At 39.5% G+C, this 18,983-nt stretch overlaps 1 protein-coding gene across 1 annotated transcript; it reads left to right on the top strand.

Moving 5' to 3' along the window:
- The first annotated feature begins 306 nt into the window (after positions 1 to 306).
- LOC139738606 (retinol dehydrogenase 8-like) lies at positions 307 to 11,858 on the top strand. The gene is made up of 6 exons (XM_071649222.1): positions 307 to 398; positions 3,858 to 4,138; positions 4,749 to 4,928; positions 5,490 to 5,583; positions 10,595 to 10,733; positions 11,521 to 11,858. Exons 2-6 carry the CDS (start codon positions 3,871 to 3,873, stop codon positions 11,746 to 11,748), a joined length of 909 nt encoding a protein of 302 aa, XP_071505323.1. The 5' UTR covers positions 307 to 398; positions 3,858 to 3,870; the 3' UTR covers positions 11,749 to 11,858.
- Positions 11,859 to 18,983: the final 7,125 nt, after the last annotated feature.

The raw sequence follows: 18,983 nt of genomic DNA, 5'->3' as shown, positions 1-18,983 counted from the left end.
GAAAGGTTGAAGAAACGTGAGGGTCTCCATTTGGATTTTATTCCGTTGAGCTGTCTGTTCTCGCATTGAATGTGTGCAAATATCTTAAAACGCACATTATTGTTCATTTCGTTGTATCGTCCACTCTAGGCCTTAGAATGTCATTTCCCTCCAGTGTATGCATTCATATTTTGTAAGATTTCTTGACCTTCTCGTCATTTCATCTTCCCCGGAAGTGGGCGCATTGTTTGCGTTAGCGGACGCGTATGCACGGACGACCGTGCTGCGAGAGATCAGAATGACTCAGCACTTCTCACGTCCAAGGGCAGCTATATTGAGCAAAGGACGAACCCAGCCGAACGTTCAGACACTCATCTCGCAGACGCTTGATCCAACAGACACAATCTCATCACTCGAAGGTAAGAGGAAAGACGAAATACATTTAAGTATGACAACGTTTGATCGTTGTCATAAAAGGTTCACGAAGGAACACTACTGATGTTTTCTTGAATTCGTCTTTATAATGTGTACTATATTAAGCGGAATATGTCTACAGTGTTACAGCGTTGAGGATGAGTACTAATCGTCTTAATAGGGATTAGTGATATAGACTTGAACAGACAATACATGGCATCACATAGTTTCTTATACCCACAGTCGTTTTGTTGACAACAACGAGCCGCGCATGCATTTCTACTCACTGAATACTTGTACTTGGCGAAATTCGAATGGACTGCCTTTTCTACAAAAGCTTTAATGATCAACAAACAAGATGTTTTGACAAACGCTGTTTAGTATACCTGATATACCCTCGTTCCGGGCCAACTTAGCATTAATTTATCAAGTCGGGAACAGATGTCCGTGAGCAAGCGCAAAATGATAAAAAGAGCATCATTGCTATCGCTGTGGCAGTCCAGTGGGGCTGTAAGCGTTGCATACCAACCGATCAGTGCGAGCCAGAGGTCTTCCATATCGCCATTGTTTGCCGAATACGGGTCACTATAAGAATGTATGTCGTGAGTGCCTGTCACCCATTTAGGGTCCTACCACTTTTTTTTCGAACGTATCTCATATTTGCAGTGACAAGCAGCAGTATGCTTTGTTATTTCCTCTTGATAATATAGGAATTCAGTCTTTTCGTGTGTGTGCTGTGATCCATGAGATCTGATAGGCGGTGGAAATCATCCAGGTAATACCGCTGTTGAGCGCCACGTGACTCTCTTCGGCGAGCCCCCTGTGTTAATTTTTGCACAAATGACAATGGAATGAGAGCGGTAAAGCTTTAAGATTTTACTGTAGACGAATATCATGCTTTCTCACACTTCCGTACGTTTCCCCGGGGACAGAAGAGGGTGTGACCTTTGCAATGATCACTGCTATGCAGTGGCTCATATTGGATTGTTGAGTTATAGCTCCACAGTTGTGCAATATGTATAGGGACCTACATGTAAGATACAAATGGCCTACTACCTGCCAATTATTCCCTTTTATCGGAATACATGTACTCCTATTTTGTCGAAGAGAAGAAAGTCTGGTTTATAGTTCTCTCCATTTTGACTCATTCTTGAGATAAGAAGAGTATGCAGGAACTTGATCGATTCTTGTTGAAAACTCGAAGTATATGATTATTATTACTTATGCAGAGTAATAATCCCTGTGTATTTGTAATTACAATAACTATGAGAAAACTATTAAGGATAATTTATTCGTTATCTGTTCACATTATTGGAATGGCAAATCATCCTTGTCCGTTAAGTTGCTTCAAAGTTAAGATGTATGAAAGGGCATAACTTTTCTGAGACCATGACACGTCCAATACGAATAGTAGGCCTTCATGTACATTTCTGGGGGCAACACATTCAGTGATATTATGCAGGTACTACATTGCTCAGCTTCTATCGATTTACGCCTGAAATACAATTATGTTGACATAACCTTTGGTCCCGGCCTTTGGGACCTGGATATGAGTCGTATGCATTTGTTTGTACAGAACTGCATATACACACTCTCCAGTGTTGAATGAACCATATAGACTACAGCATATATATTAACCACGGCTGAAGCACTTGTATGTTTACTTCATGTGTAGACATAATGCTTGCCGCAGATTCAATACCGTGAAATATGTGATTGTCTCAACCAAGGCTAGCAAATGTTTGTTTTTTTTTTTTTTTTTTGCAAGAGTTTACTTTGCGTGATCACCCATTCTTTCATATTTCAGAAGCCAATTTAAGGCATGAAAGCGCTATCGTTGGTCTTACAATGTATCTCACGAGGTGGCAAAGACAATTCGTGAAACTTATAGGGATTGTACAGTAGGCCCTACTAGTCGAGGTGAGGATTCAGCTTGTAACGTTTTAAGAGCATACAATTCAATTCAATCAATCATAGTTTATTTCCAATCATCGAAAATCAAAAACCATAGTACAAAGTATACATGTGATGAAATAATATTGTTCAAACGTTTGCAAAAGGTTCATGTAATATATATACGAGACAAATTATAGAACAACATATAACATGTACAATATTTAGGAAAAACACTGTATAAATACTTCGTGGGCGAGCGGAAAATAAATTCGATTATGGAAAATAGTGATCCACTAAAAAGCAAAGCTTGTCGGAAGTGGATCGCTAGATAAATAATGAGTAAATGATATACTATTCTATAACAATATACATGTAATTATTTTGAGATACACCGGTTGGGAGAAAAATATAGAATACCAATGCTAGTGCCCGGACACTGCTCACTGAACCACGTTCGTACATACATTCGATTACCCACACGTATATACACTGTAAGACGCGAGACAGTACCGAGAGGAGAGAAGACGGTAACAATACAAGTCTACGAAGAACAAAAGACGGTAACAATACAAGTCTATGAAGAACAAAAGACAGGAAAGGAACAAAAGACAGGAAAGGAAGAGGAGAATTCTAAGGGAAATCAAAAGTTTATTTGATGAAAATCGGTTTTGAAATGACTAAGATATCTGAAAACAAGGTAAAACAAAGAGATCCTGATAAAAGTCGTCGCCTGTCAATTTTGTTAGTATGGCTTTTCTTGATATCACAACCATTCCAAGGCCAATTTTCATCAAATAAACGTTGAATCATTCTTGAAATTATATGCTCTTTCATATTTCATAAGAGGTTTCTCATTATCTCACACACACACACACACACACACAAAAAGATGTTATAAACCTGAATCCTCACCTCAAACAGTACTGTACAGTCCCTTATAAGGGACTATATGTCACACATCCTTTCGGTGTCACTATACTCTGCCGTGAGCCAACCTTTTCATTCCCCCACCATGAGATACTAAGCAAAGACTCTAATTTTTGAAAGAGTTCTGAATCTTCAAAGGAGATAAACAAGACAAAATAGTTTTGCGAACTTTGCTATGACCAAAATGCTGTCTATAGCAGCTATATGATTTATACCCAGACGGCCGAGTGACTATACTACGATAGATATTGATCTTTTCATGTTGTCACTTCCAAGGTCTAAAAGGACTCTACCTATATACAGTGTATTATATTTCAAATTTGACTGTTATCTGATTCGTAAAACTAGAGTAATCGTAAGGTATGGGGCCTAGACATGTACCATAATTTCTAACTCCCCATCAGGAGAGGTTGGACATTTTAAAAATCCGGCAGGTATCAAACATTTCGTGTCAGAAATGATTCGATTCTTTAGAATTCCATTTACAAAACCATATTCAATCAGCGACGACTGCATATAAATTATTCTCACATATGTGAGCAGAGACCCAGAGATGAACATATTTTCTAGGATATGTTCGCTCCTGCCTTTATTTCCACATGACAGTATCGATTAAACATTTCTTTTTTTTAATCATCCAGATACCTTAACACCATGGCTTCTGGGAAGAAGGTCACACTCATCACTGGCTGCTCTACCGGCATAGGCCTTTACACTGCCGTTAGGCTGGCTAAGGATGGCAATTACAAGGTCTACGCCACCATGAGGAATCTCGCCAAGAAGGAAGCACTGGAGAAGGAGGCAGGCAGCGCCCTCAACGACAGCCTCTTCATCCTGGCCCTGGACATCTGCAAGGAGGCTCAGATCGTAGATGTCGTGCAGAGAATCCTGCAAGAAAACGGAAACCGTCTCGACGTTCTGAGTGCGTATATTTTTACGTCATCGATATTTCTGCAGCAATTTTTGTCTTTATTTATTGCGCTCATTTATTATTTATCAGTCCACATAAAGTTGGCTTGAATTGAATTGAACATTGAAAAAAAAGAAGAACTTAACTGAAGTGATTTGATGGGTAGTCTTAACAGAGTATTATGTCTCAATTACTTGAAAAAAAAAACAGTTTCTGGTCACATTTTACCTGATAAACGCCAGTAGGGAACTACTTGTCCATGCCCTTTTCCGTAAGCCGCTGATTTTTATAGGCTCCGCTTCTCAACGAGTGGATCGCGAAGCTCCAGCAAATGGTGCTGTTTGGCCGTAATATCTGCCAAAATGAAATAGAAAAGATTCATAGTCAATCTCAGTGGACCTCAAAATACACTTAAGGAGCCAAGCGGCGCGTTGGAAAGGTTGAGAAGCACGGTGCTAAAAGTTTTTTTTTTCTCTCTCTCATCTTTCTTCGTATAATGAAGTTCATCCACTTATCTCGCTAAGTCTCTGACGTACTTCCTTATATAGTGCACAGTGACGCAGCATATGAAATGGTGTTTTGCATGTTAATGGAGATTATTATATGGTTTCATCCCACACAGTAAACAACGCGGCCTTCGGTCACTTCGGCCTGTTCGAAAACATGTCGATGAGCGACATGAGGCAGATGATTGAGACTAATATGATTGGGACTTACCGCTTGACCCAGGAAGTGATTCCAATCATGAAGAAACGAGAGACGGGTCACATCGTCAACATAAGCAGTGCCGGTGGCATACACAGTAAGCAATCGGCATGCATGTGCATAATCCTCTCGTATAGCTAGGTCAGTTTACGTGATTTCAGTTCAGATATATAGGTCTGCGTCAAAGAGAACAAGATCATAGTAAAAGAATAGTGTGTACAGAGCTCAGATTAGTGCATAACAATTCGGAGTGAATTACAGAATACTACTCTTCAGTTGTACAAATTTAACTCGACTAGACAACTTATGCTACCACGGAGTCCCTGCAAAACATTTCAAAACTATCTTGAAATAGTTGGATAACATTTCGACGCGGGTTTGTATTCCAAGAAGTCTACGGCATATCGAACGTGCATGGAGACGTTGATAAAGGAACGTGCATGCAGCTGCAGATGCGTCAGAAGATCCCTTACAGAAAAAAAAAAATGCTGATCAGTTATTAATGTGTGAATGGCTTCGCCGCATAGAAAATCAGCTTGCAGGTAGCTAGCGGGAAATCATTGATCAATTATGATAATCATAATATTTGCTCGACTTTATGAATCTCTATCAGTGGAATATTACAAATTGTAATGAAAGATGACGTCACTTGCTACAGGCGTTCCATACAATACCGTCTACTGCGCAACGAAGTTCGCCATGGAGGGCCTAACGGAATCTCTCTACCCAGAGCTGCGGATGTTCAATGTGAAGTGAGTGACTGCCAAAATACCGTTAATAGCCTCCCCCCCTCCCCTTTAATATTGGCCCTCTCCAGACGTTGTCGTGACGACACATCATAACGTTTGATACACATTGAACTAAGATTCTATTATTATTTTCGGTTTTTCAATACTTATTAGTCAATAGGCCCACACCTTCAGTTCGGCAAAAAGATAATCGTTATAGGCACATAGACCCGGGATTTAAAGGCATAATTTACCATATGCAGATGAAACAAAAACCCAGCATTAGTGCTTCAAAGTAGTTCTAAAATGTCAGTTAGGGATAGAAACAACCAATGTAAAAAATTGAATCATGTTAAGCATTGTTAAAATAATACAAAATGTGAACAATAGTCACAATAAATATGTTTCCAGACTAATCCGTCTACACTTATGGTTATTGGAGAAAAATAGCGATATCTCCTTATATTTTAGGCTTTATTGGGAAAATTTTATACGGTAAGATGTTTTGTGATACAACTGACCTACATATATGCATTAAATGTGATATCTTGAACATTTTTCAAATCACTGTTCCCAAAGGTAAACAGGACCTTTAAGAGGGCGCTATTGAACAGGGACACTACAGGGCTCACATCTGCAAATAAAATGGACTGTCCCAGACCCCATCACAAATTCGTACCAAAGGTACCAAAATAAATGAAGAAAAAATTAATTAAAAATCAATGATGTCGTTTGGCAAAAAAAAACTGAATAGCTGTAGATATTGAGTATGAATTCCTCTACAAACTGCATTTTGATTGGAGGATGAAAGCTTTTCTGATGGAATTTGAGGGAACTATATTTCATTGGGTACGTGTACGGAAAATAGGTGATTTTTTTGAGTGACAAGAACTCGTATTCTGGCTTTGCGGACCTTCGGACAGAATTTGAACCAAAGAACCCACCCTGGAAATTTAATGGATGAAAGGTTATATCTCACTTATCCAGGTTAGTGAAGCTGAAACACCTCATTTTTCCCAGTTATTTTATAGAATTTTTCGAAATTTGAGTTTTAACACACGTCTCTATGGGGAATTATTTACCCGTGTGAGCCCTATAGGGACACTAGGGACACTAGTACGATCATAGCCACCATCTTTAGTGAGAAGATCAACGATGGAGGGCTCACACGGGTAAATAATTCCCCATAGAGACGTGTGTTAAAATAATAAAAAAATCTGTAGAATAGCTGGGGGAAATGAGGTGTTTCATCTTCACTAATCTGGATAAGTGAGCTATACCCTGTCATCCTACAAATTCTCAAGGCGGGTTCTTAAGCTCAAACTCTGTCCAATGATCCGCAAAGCCAGACTACGAGTTCTTTTCACTTTAAAAAAATCACATATTTTCTGTACCTGTACCCAATGAAATATAGTCCCTTGAAATTCCATGAGGAAAGCTTTCATCTTCAAACCAAAATGCAGTTTGTAGAGGAATTCATACTCAATATCTGCAGCTATTCAGTTTTATGCCACACTGCATTATCGATCATTTTTAATCATTTTTTTCTACAGTTATTTTGGTATCTTTGGTACGAATTTCTGAAGGGGTGTGGGACTTTGCCTTTTATTTACAGGTGTGAGCCCTGTAATGTGAAGCTAGTTGACAGTCAATCACAGTTGATCGCGGGCGCGTATTGGCAGTGATTGGTGCTTTCTCTCTTTCTACGGTTTGAATACTTTATACGAGTGGCGCTGTACGCACCCATGGCGTAGGTTTGGTACGTCAATGTTGGACTGGGCCGATCACATCGATCTATGGTAGATCAAGATAAAGCCTTACACTTGCACGGTAATCTGTCAACAACCTGAAATTGGCGTTAAACTTTTGATCTCAAGACACACTAAATTAACCTCCGGCATTTTCAGTTGTCAACGCTACTGCCTTCATCAGCGAAATGGGATGACCCTTCTTCACCTTGATCACGTGACAGTCGATAAGCAGATCATAGACCTTCGACAGTCCATAGCTCCCCGTCGTTTTTGAGAGAAGGTTGACAGGCCCTGATGAAAACTACTTTTAACGGGGCATTCTAGACAATTTTCATAATTTCACATCCTGTAGTACAAAACTCAACAGCTCCATGTAAAGATTTGTGGAATTAATTGTGGTCCTTGAGCAGAGAAATCAATACCGTGAAAACCCAAAACAAATTACACTGAACAAAGATGATGACATAGGAGCCTCACATATTTCAGAAATGTAGCAATGTAATTCCATTACAATACCATATGCTTGACAAGTTCACCTGTGTAGAATTTATGCATACCTTCTTCTTTTGTTCTGCTTCCTTGAGCCCCAACTCGTGCATTCTTGTTGTGAGGCCGCCACGCCATCATCCTTGTTCATTGCAATTTCTTATAAATTTTGAAGACTCCTATTCCTCATCCCAATCACTGCAAGTTCTGAAATTCTGCACCAAGTGTAACCAATTTATAGTTGTGTTATGTAAAAGTCTAAAGTCATCCGGAGGTCTCCTTTAACTCCCCTTTCGACTTCGAATCATCGAGGTCCTCAGTCCAGAATCTCCTTGCTTATCTAGGTCAGCATGCTGCAGGGGGATTCGAACCAGTGAGCTGGTGGCGATTGATTATCCGTGTCTTCATCCACTGAATCACAACAGCCTTCGTAGTGGTTGTGTAAATCTGTGCCTAAGAGTATGTTGCCGAGCGTCAGACAAATTAGGATCTAGCTCAGTTCTTTGTGGAGCACGTGATGTTGATTTGGTTGTCTTTAATGCGCAAAAGCTGTAAAGCCCCCGTTCCACTATGCCGTTCTCGCTACGATTTGACAATTTTCTCAGGTCGGGAAGGATCGGGTAAAACTTGAGCCGATCTGGACACAGTACGATGTTAGAACGCTCTAAGTACGCTGCAGTTACGACTACCAAGTGCTTGCTACGCTCTTACTACGATGATCGGGAATAAGACATTGCGATCTCTGCCGCTGCCGGTACGCTTTAGAACGATGTAGCTACGCTGTTAGTGCGATGTTGCCGATGTTATCCGATCAATGCACGCTGTATCTACGCTCTGAACGATCTATACGATCTTATCACGCTGTTACCCCGTTCAGAGAGCTGAAAAGTGCCCGATGTGCCCCGATGTACCCCGATTCGACTGTGGATCAGCAGTCAGTCAACTTATTAGCATGCAGAACCGAAGAAATATACTGTGGACCTCGAAGATTCATTCTTCTTTTTTTACTTTTGATTTTCAAAGTTGTTGTTGCTTCGTTATTCTCACTACTCTTTCTTCATCAGCGAGCAAGTGCTTCTGTGCTTCCAGTGCCCTGGTTATGACCCACCATTTCCCTCTCCTCTCCCCTCCTCCCCCCCCCCCCCCCTTGTCCACCTCGGACTTACTACCTTCTTCACTACTATATCTTTCTATCCTCTCATCAATTTTTTCCTTACAAGAGAGCCGCCATGTGTTTGTTAATGTGCGTCCGTATGTGTGCATGTATGTGTGTATTACTCTGTCTGTCTTTTTTTTTTGCTACCGCTTAGGGAAAATTGTTGTTGTTGTTTTTTGCAATTATTTATTTTTCTCTATGAGGGGACTGCATTCTAATACTATAGCAAGCTCTGCTTTTTAGCAGGCCTCTCCATTTCCAGCAATATTTTGTATGCATTTACCACAGTGACGTAACTGTTAGTTGTATCTCTGTTGATAATTTGCCTGTATCTCTTTTACAATGTTATTCTGTTCATCGCATTGTGGTACTGATTTCATGACGTCTGTGTATATGAGCTATTCTTTGTATTTTTTTTATTTGTTTGTTGGAAGTGAAATAAATCAACTTGAACTTGAACTTGAAGAGCCTCCTCAACTCACGATTCTTTTGCAGCAATGCATTGTATAAACAAAGACGTGCTGATTTTTCAAAGGATTTTTTCTTGATGTCCTTGCTTTTATAGTCCGTCTTCCTCCAGTTGTAGATGATTTCATATTCTTCAAAATTCTGCTATGTCCTCTTCCTCCTCTTTCAGCATCACGTGCAGTCTCTCTTTCTTCGCCTTTTGGGTAGGTGCTTCGCTGCTTTCTTCTCTTCTTTTTCTTCATCTCTTCTTCTTCTTCAGAAATTACAGCTAAGATTACTTCCCGTTCTTATGCCGATGTTACTACGCTCAGAAAGACCTTGTTACGCTCATCCCGCTGCGTTTACGCCGTCATTACGCTCTCCTCGCTGCGTTTACGCTGTCACTACGCTCTCCCCGCTTGCCGTACGATTAAAAATATGTCAATTTTGATCGGGGAGATCGGGAAGAAATTTTGAACCGGTTCAAAATTTCTTCCCGATCTGAAAAACTGCCCGCTCCAACCCCGACCTCCACACGCTGCTGCTACGATGCTTCCGATCCCCGTACGCTTTTGCCGCTCTCTCCCGATCTGCTAGATCGGGACAGATCGGGGTCCAAATCGTGATAGTGGAACGGGGGCTTAAGATGGCACGTACCTAGGAAAGAGGAAAATATGTATTACAAGTTTGCCTAAAGATCTGCTGAATGTTCAACATGTTGAAAAAAAAGCATAAACAATATGCTTTAGAAATGCTGTTGACAGTGTGCGACTGTATATGATCTATTAAAAAGTAAGGAATTAATGATGAAATTTGTGTAAAATTGACACTTTCACATGATTATCATTTTTCCACATTATTATAATTTTTCAGAGAGATATATGAGTGATGATCAATTTAAGAAAGTGCAATGAATGGCATTAGTATAAGAATGCACGATCCTCTGGCAGAACGCTCTGGGCATCTAATATTGGACCCACGAATTGCGTTTATTTATTTTTCTTTTCATTTTTTTTTCTGCGATGGTATAATTTTCACATTTTTCATTTGGGATTCCGTCACGCCCCCATTTTTTGTTATGTTTTTTGTCTACCGTCGCGGCTCATCGGCGCAAATTTAAGACAAGTTTCCCACCTCCACAGAACAAACGCTTTCTTTTTTTAACCAGCTTTTTCTTGGACGTTTAAATTCGCAGGATCAACACCGTTTGCCCCGGAGCCGTAGCCACCAGTTTCCAGCAGAACTTGTCTTCCAACAAGACTGGTGCTGCCCAAATTGATCAAGCAGTCTTGGACGCAGCCGCCAAAGAGATAAAAGACGCTAAATCCGCGAAGGTAATTCAACCAAAAAGGTCTTTTTGCGCCTCAGAATCTGGCGATTCAATGTACACTTCGAGGTTGGCTATAGACCGCCCTCAGCGTTGGAGATGGATAATGATAATGACATCGTCAACGAAAATGTGACACTGATCTCTCAGTGGAAAAAAATAGAGCTAAGTAGGAATAAAACGATGTCTATATAGTCTTTTTCTTCCTATTCTTCTTCATTTTCATCTTTAGCATCATCATCTTCTCCTGTCGTACTCTCTGAAAAAAATCGAGTGAAAATATTCACACTTAAAAGAGTGAATAAAAAAAAAGGTGAATTTAGAGTGAAATTGGAGTGAATTTTGTGTGAAAATGTTCATTTTCACTCATTTTGGAGTGACCTTAGGGGTCACTCGAAGATTTTGGAGTGAGCCTTAGGTCACTCTAAAACGAATGAAAATGAACATTTGCACTCAAAATTCACTCCAATTTCACTCTAAATTCATTCTTTTTTGTATTCACTCTTTTAGGAATGAATATTTTCACTCGATTTTTTTTTAGAGAGTAATAATTACCATTTTCATTATGATTATGATTATTTTAATGATTATTGCCATCAGCTTTTCAATCATTCTTATAATATCTCAGTCACAAGTGTCATCATCGTTACGGTCAATAGTAATGATATTTGCATTTTGTTTCACTAATGACCATCCAACATCGATAAAGTATAACAAGAAATTGGGATTAATAAAAGCACAGAACTCTGTCAGCACAATAAGATAATTGTCTCATTGTGATTTCCTATTGACAGTTGATGTCCGAGTTCCTGAAAGTGGCCATGGAAAAGTTCATGCCGTACGGACAGACTTCGGAGCAGGTTGCCGCCGTAATAGCCGACTGCCTCACCGATCCGGAGCACAAGGTTCGCTACGGTACCAGCGACTACTCGTGGGGCGTGATCAAGGAAACCTACGCCGACGGGCTCGGGGCGACCGGGGCCCTTGGTTGGTACGAGATGATGAAGAAGCACCAAAAGTAGGGGAGCGGTTCTGTGCTATCGCGTGTCTTCATGTAAATTTCACTTTCACCTAGCGTAGCAGGCCAATCAAGAAAACAGTTGATATGAAACAACAGCAACAACATTTGCATAATGAAATGTTTCGCTGCGAACAAAGTTAAAATAGATCAGTCAAAATCAGTTTGACCCCAGGGAATGTCTTTGGAGGGGCTCACGTAGATAACAAATGGACTTCCGTTTGTTAGGCGGCACCCAGCTTTTAAATAGACGGGAGTCATATTTGGCGGTTCATGTGGTAAAGATAGATTGCAAGACCAAAATTACAATTCGGGATGAAAATGTTAGCGCCTCTTTTAACAGGAAATATCCAGGCTGTTTGCATCGATGATCTGGATGAAGAGGGAAGATCTTTCCTGATGTAATATGAATGCTTGCTATAAAGCGAATTCGAAAAGATGCGTGACATTTACAGGGTTCTTAAGTGTGAAACCGATACTAAACTTAACTGCACAAGACCTATGGAGTGGTTAAAAGTCAAAAAGTTAAAAGCTAAAAGTTTAAGAGTGCCATGAAAACATATCAAAGTATTCAAAGTGTGATGTAAAATTCGCATCTGTCGCTCACTGTATCGTCATAGTAAATCCAGCTGGACCTCCCATCACAAGTTGCATTATGTGAGTTGTAATGGACGACAAACTGATGAAATACACCTCACTTAACGGTGAGCAATTAGAGCCGTCATATTCCTTCTATTAGAGGAAAAAAAGACACGAAAATATGAAATGTAAATTCAATCTTTTTGACGGTTCTCTCCCTAAATACACAAGATCTACTGAACGCTTTTTGGCCGATTTCAATTTTGATGGATGTGCTTGTCCTGTCCGCATTTATTTTGTTTCAGTTCAAAACAAACTTCATTCCACTATCACATTTTTTGTTTTTGTTTTCGACACAACGTAAAGAAAAACAAACGAACAGTGTCATAGAACGATATATAAACATACAAACATATAAACATACATGTATGAAACATATTTGAACAAAATAATTTTATTATTGGAAAAGAGAAGCTCACGTAAAAGACAAGCTTGCAGAGACATGGGTCACTCAATAGAATGAACTTACAGAAGAAAAAAAATAGCAGAACGATTCTGGCTAGGGAATCGGGTGACGGCGGCTCACACAGAGAGAACAAAAAAAATCTGGTTTAAACACAGGTAATGTCAATTGTGGCTTTATATTTTGTCACATCGGGAGTAAAGCAAGTCCATCATAATTGATATCCATCACCTCGTCCGTATTAAGCCATGAGAGCAAAATAAGTTATTTTGAAGATTTGAATGGACTTCGGTCTTTGGGAAAATGTGGCAAGAAAAATGCAGTCCGATTGAATGATATATTGCAGTTATATTCTTGCCCGGTATTATTCATTTCTTGAAAGAAGTTTGGTCGAATTTAATTCGGCCCTCTTCTATTCTTCAAGCTTGTAGAACGTATTCCGATAATGCTCGTCTGCTAGCCTCTGTATAGCTTATCGTTTGCTTACCAGCATGTCCGGTCAGATTACACTATAATAAAGTATACAATGTACTTTTGACACCCTGTGACCAACACACAGTATTATCTCCAATAGCAATGAACGTTGATTATAGACCTACTGTTTATTCATGTGAAACATTCTAAGAGCAGTGAAAGTATTACACAACGTGATAGCGCTGCATTTCCTTCACTGCAAAAAGTCCGGTGTTAAATAGTGAACACCGAGCTGGTGTTAAATTTTCGGTGCTCATTTATGGTGTTAAATTAACACCTCCGGGTGTCATTTCCAAATATAAAACTGCTTTTGAAGAGTTTCTTGGTAACTGCACTTCTTGTTGATTTTTAATTTAAACAAGAAGATCAAGAATTTTACATTAAAATACTAGATTTTTGAAAAATGTGAAAATAAATTTACACCACAGTAACACCAGCTGGTGTGGTCTCTTATTGAAGCTGGACGGGTGTTAAACCATTGATATTAACACCAGCAAATATCAAATCAACACCATGTAGTGTCATTTTTGAATTAACACCAGTTCAGTGTCAAAATAACACCAGGTACAGTGTCAAATTAACACCACGAAGTGTCAGGTGAACACTTTTCAACATCATCACAGTGCATTTTCTACACCTGTGGATGTGGTCCTCTATTGAAGTTTGATCGGTGTTAGATTTAACACTCATGGTGTTAAATCTAACACCGATGTTTTTACAGTGTTGCTTCAACTGTTGGAGGTGTATTATATCGAATGTGTATAAGACAGGAAAGCTGAATCTGTTTGCCTAGAAACTGACACGAAACTGATTACTAGGTACCTAGTAATGTAGAGTGAATGATGTAGAAAGCGGTATAGAAAGCATTGCAAGGAGTTGCAATCGTGGGATATCTAACACAGATGCAGTCAGCGTAATCGTTTTGGGGAAATTCGTAGGGTATATTGCTATTCAGAAATGCAAGCATGGTCGTGTTTGTCTATACTGTTCGAAAACGTTTATTGAGGCAAGCAATTACACACCAAATATCATATTTTCCATTGTAGATAAAGAGTGTGTGACGGAGAGATATATCGCTATTATAACGTTCAATTCAACAGCGTACACATTTAAAATAACGAGTTGTGTATCTGACGACTTTTGTACTTCCCAATGAACAAATAAAACCTGATTACGCCTAAACTTGACTGTAACCTTAAAGTTTCTCAACTGACCGTATTCCTGTGTGACTACCATCCCCTTGATCAGCTCATGGCATACGGCATTCGGCCTCACAAATAAAAACATAATCTCTTTTATTTAGACTCACCACGCCACAGGCATGGAGACAGAGATCTGGTTATTTTATTTCATGTGGTTGGGAACGAGTTGATGAATCGCGCCCTCTCTTAACGACACCTGCTGAATACGAGATACATACCGAGTTATTCACATTAAAAAATGAAGATAGCAACAACAAAATCATAACCCCAAAGATCAATAAATCGATCACTCAGTACGTCACCCATTCACTTATTAATTTTTCACTTACTTACAAACTCAATCAATCAATCGATCAATCAATCGACCAATCGATCGCTCAGTCAATCAATCAATCAATCAATCAATCAATCAATCAATCAATCAATCAATCAATCAATCAATCAATCAATCATAATAAGGTATTGAAATTTGATCATACTTTAACAAATGCCGTAGCCCACGAATATGACCATTTGTGTACTAGGTGTGTGAGGATATGTTGTTGGTTTTTGGTGTGTTTGTGTGTTTTGTTGTTGTTTTTGGTGAGGTTTTTTTTTTGGGGGGGGGATGGGGGTCTTTTAGGCAAGAAGTGAAATTTTTCCTCTAAAATGAACATATGATTAAAGCTAACGGGCAAAATGTTCATTATACAGTTAATGCTTTTCCCAATTATTCAGACATGCACATGGTATGAACATAATAGAAAAACGTACCAAAGTAATTAGCCCAGTCGATATTATTCACTGTTTGGTGGTACAACAGTTGAGTTGTTTTGGATGGGAGTCTGCCTGTGTGTGCAGTTGTGTTTGTGTTTGTTTGTTTGTGTGTGTGTGTGTGTGTGTGTGTGTGTGTGTGTGTGTGCGTGCGTGCGTGCTTGTCTTGATTCAGAATGGCCAATTATATCGTAAGTGAAGCTGGACACTTGCCACAGCCCTAATTTCCAATTATTGATTGATTGCTTGTTGATGAAAAATAACAGTTATAAATAAACGTAAAGACAGAACGATAACGTCAGACCGCAACCGATCACTAAAATACATGTATCTTGCAAATAGAAGATGATATATACTATGATGATGGCACTTATAAAAGTGATGATGATAAAATTCATGATGATAAGAATAACGATAATGGTGACGGTAATGATGAAAAGTAATAAAGTCAAGGGCATGCAGAATGTGATGTTTCGTCTGTAAATAGCACGCAGGCTGTATCACTCGTTTGCCAAATTGATCTATTCCCTTTAGTGACTTTGACCAGGGTAGAAAACCACTCCACATAACAAGGAGAAAAAAACCACAACGATCGATTAATTATTACAATCTCTCAGCTGATGTGTGCAAATGGAAGTGTGACGAATAATCAGAAGATGAAAGTTGTGTGCTATTAATGTATCGGGGCAGTTTAAACTTAGTAAGCCTGTATTCATTGAGCAATACCTACACTACGCCTTTTTACTGTTCTCGGATTCGTTGCGTGAATCATCGAGTACGTGTTTGAAGGGGTGCCCAGAGTTACGGCCGTGTAGTCAGGAGCTGCCGATGGGCATGAATGGGGTCAAATAAGGTTCAACGCACTGTCACTTTTTTTTTCTTACATTCTTCCAACCAATGAGCAGTTAAGGAGTGATGTTCCATGGGTTAAAATGTCGTCATCTGTCAGGGCAAACGTGAAAGGAAGATACTGGTCTACCCCGAAAATAAACCCTTAACTTAATTAGGGATAACATTTTATACATGGAAGCAGACTACAGACAGCATGGATAAATGCGTGGGGTAGAGGTGTGATGTGCTGCGGTAACCTGTAATTTTCAAGAGCGAATTTTTTAAAAGTATTTTGTAGCGAATTCTATGCAAATTACGTCACACACAATAACTGATTTTATAAAACAATTGATGAATATATTTTAGTGATAACTTGACCAAGGTACAAACACTTTTTATTCGACAAATTTAAAAATTGTAATATGAGTGAAAACAAGCAAACAATGAATGTATTTCATCAGGATTCGAACCTGAGACCTTCTGATTGCTAATCGAATCCAGTCGAATCCTAATGGAATCACACCGCTCATTCTCAGTCTCTTTCTATAAAGTTAGTGCTTATACATATTTATACATTTATTTATCTATGTATTTCCTACATCACTGAATACCCACAGTATTTGGGTTTCGACAATTTGTATCATTTAAATAGACAATCAACAGGCAAATGGGACAATACCGTCTACAGCAATATTTTGTTGTTGTTGTTTTTTTTTTTTGGGGGGGGGGAGGTTGGGGCGATGATAGAAAAGATTGGACCTTTGTCTCAATGTCACACTCCCATGATCCCACGTTAATCTACTATCATATGTGCATAGTTGCTCTTTATTAACTTGATAAGTTGTCGCATAAATCATCATGTGATATGGTATGATAATGTGTAATACGATTCCCTCTTTTATTGCTTGCAAACCCCCTTCCCCCCCCCCTTCTCTCGCACCCTCTCCCTCTGTCCGTCTTTTTCTGACTATGTCCGTCTGTTTGTCTGTTTGTTTGTGTCTCTTATTGTATTACCATGACCTTCTGTTACGCATAAATGTTCATTCAAAATGAGAAATGTGAAACCGTTGGGAGATTATTCATGCTTTTAAATTACTATAATCCCCCAGTAAAATAATATTCCATTTGGCAACGGCACAAAATATTTGATAGACCTACCAGCGAAAAAGAATAAGAAAATGAAATGAAAATAAAACAGGGGATGCACGATAATGAATTATATGTTTTATACAAGATACTAATTTGAAGGTCGAATGCATTTGGGGGAGACAAAAACTATATAATACATAAAATTATATTTGTTTAATGTCAGACTTCAATACTCTGACAGTCGGAGTTCACATGTGTTTACATGGGGATGATCGTAACAAGTTACCGTCACTCATTGTGCTTATAATCACTCATAGATTAATTCCCTTTCAGTCCCCATCTTACTTTGCCCTTTGTTTCCTATCTGTTACGCATGTTGTACTTTTCTTGCACTTTTTATTGTCTTCTTTGTTTGTCTCTTTCATTCCCTCAATCTCTCTCCGACGAATACACGCACACACACACACACACACACACACACACACACACACACACACATAATTAATCTAGGACGGGGTTAAGAGTCGACCCCCACGACCCCCGCCCCCTTCCCCCTCCCCCTTTATGCCATCCGCTTCCCCAATCCTTTACCCATGCTTCTGCTCGTTCACCGCAGCCAGACCGTTTGGCAGGCGGTAGCACGCATCGGATACAAGCTATATCGAGCCGACACAGAGTTATATTTATATACCTACTACACTTCTGAAGTTTTACGGCTGCCCAGTGTCACAATCGACAACGGAGGGAGAGGAGAAAAAATGCATGAAGTTGAAGTTCGAAGCAGAGTTTGCTTAAATGGTTTCAGAGCGGAGCATGACGCAGTCTTTGGCGGAGGCTAAATATAAATGACGCTCTAGTTTGAGCACATTTCTGACTTCTGGATGAACTCTGGAGCAGTATTTAGTCGGTGCGACTTCTGTTACCCTAGCAAAATAGAGAAACATGCTACATTCGTCTGTGATGGCCCGAAGGGGAATTAGCTTCTATGTGACGAATTGGAATTATGTGGATTTTTGCTGCTGAAACTCATCGACTTGAAAGCATATTGGGGGAATTAATGGCTCTCAACTTTCACACTTGGAAATAAAACGAATTGGAATATGCTGCAAGATTCATAGTGGCATACGGATCGTTGAATTACCTCTATTAAACAGTCATTCATTCTATTATGTACGGTGTTTAATGTAAATTTGTGTGTGTATATTTGATCATGGAGAAAAGATGACGACGATAGCAGAAAGCAGCTTAGAGCGAAGCTACAAACTTTGGAGGTGAGGTGTAATTGGCCACAAGACTTGATCTGCATCAAAGGTTAGACTTCTCCATTGATTTCATTGACAAACTAAGCAAAACTAACGAAAAGATCTTATCGTAGAAGAATTCTATCAAGCTTAAAGGAACGCGAAATAAGCGAAAAATCAAACTTGCGGTTACAGCCCGTCTCCGTGACCGGAAAAGTCGATAATAATCTAGTAGTGATCGATCGATCGGAGAGGACCGGCAGGCGTCACAGGAAACAACAATGGGGCGGGTGACGTTTGCTGTGTACGTGACAATGACAGTTTCGCGCCAGTCACATCAACTTGCAGCTATCAGTCTTTTCTTACCTTCGGAGCTCTAAAGTCAGGGGTAAAAATCCATGGCTGTACCTTCATTGCTGGTGGGATGTGCAGATGATAAGAAATGAGTATTTTCTGACGGTACCGCATGAGCTTCGCTTGATTCTCAACCAAAATCATTTCTCTCGGAATTTTACGATGGATTAACAGCTGGACCTAATCTTCAAAGGAAATACTGTAGGTAATGCTGATTCGAGCCCAACAAGTCACAGGTGATATCATGTGGGAT

Source organism: Diadema antillarum, unplaced genomic scaffold, assembly GCF_040938485.1.
Source record: "Diadema antillarum isolate AM-2024a unplaced genomic scaffold, OU_Dant_1.0 seq00000759_RagTag, whole genome shotgun sequence".
NCBI classification, from domain to species: Eukaryota; Metazoa; Echinodermata; class Echinoidea; order Diadematoida; family Diadematidae; genus Diadema; species Diadema antillarum.
The sequence above is the reverse complement of the archived record's forward strand: the minus strand, read 5'-3'. Positions and strand labels throughout refer to the sequence as shown.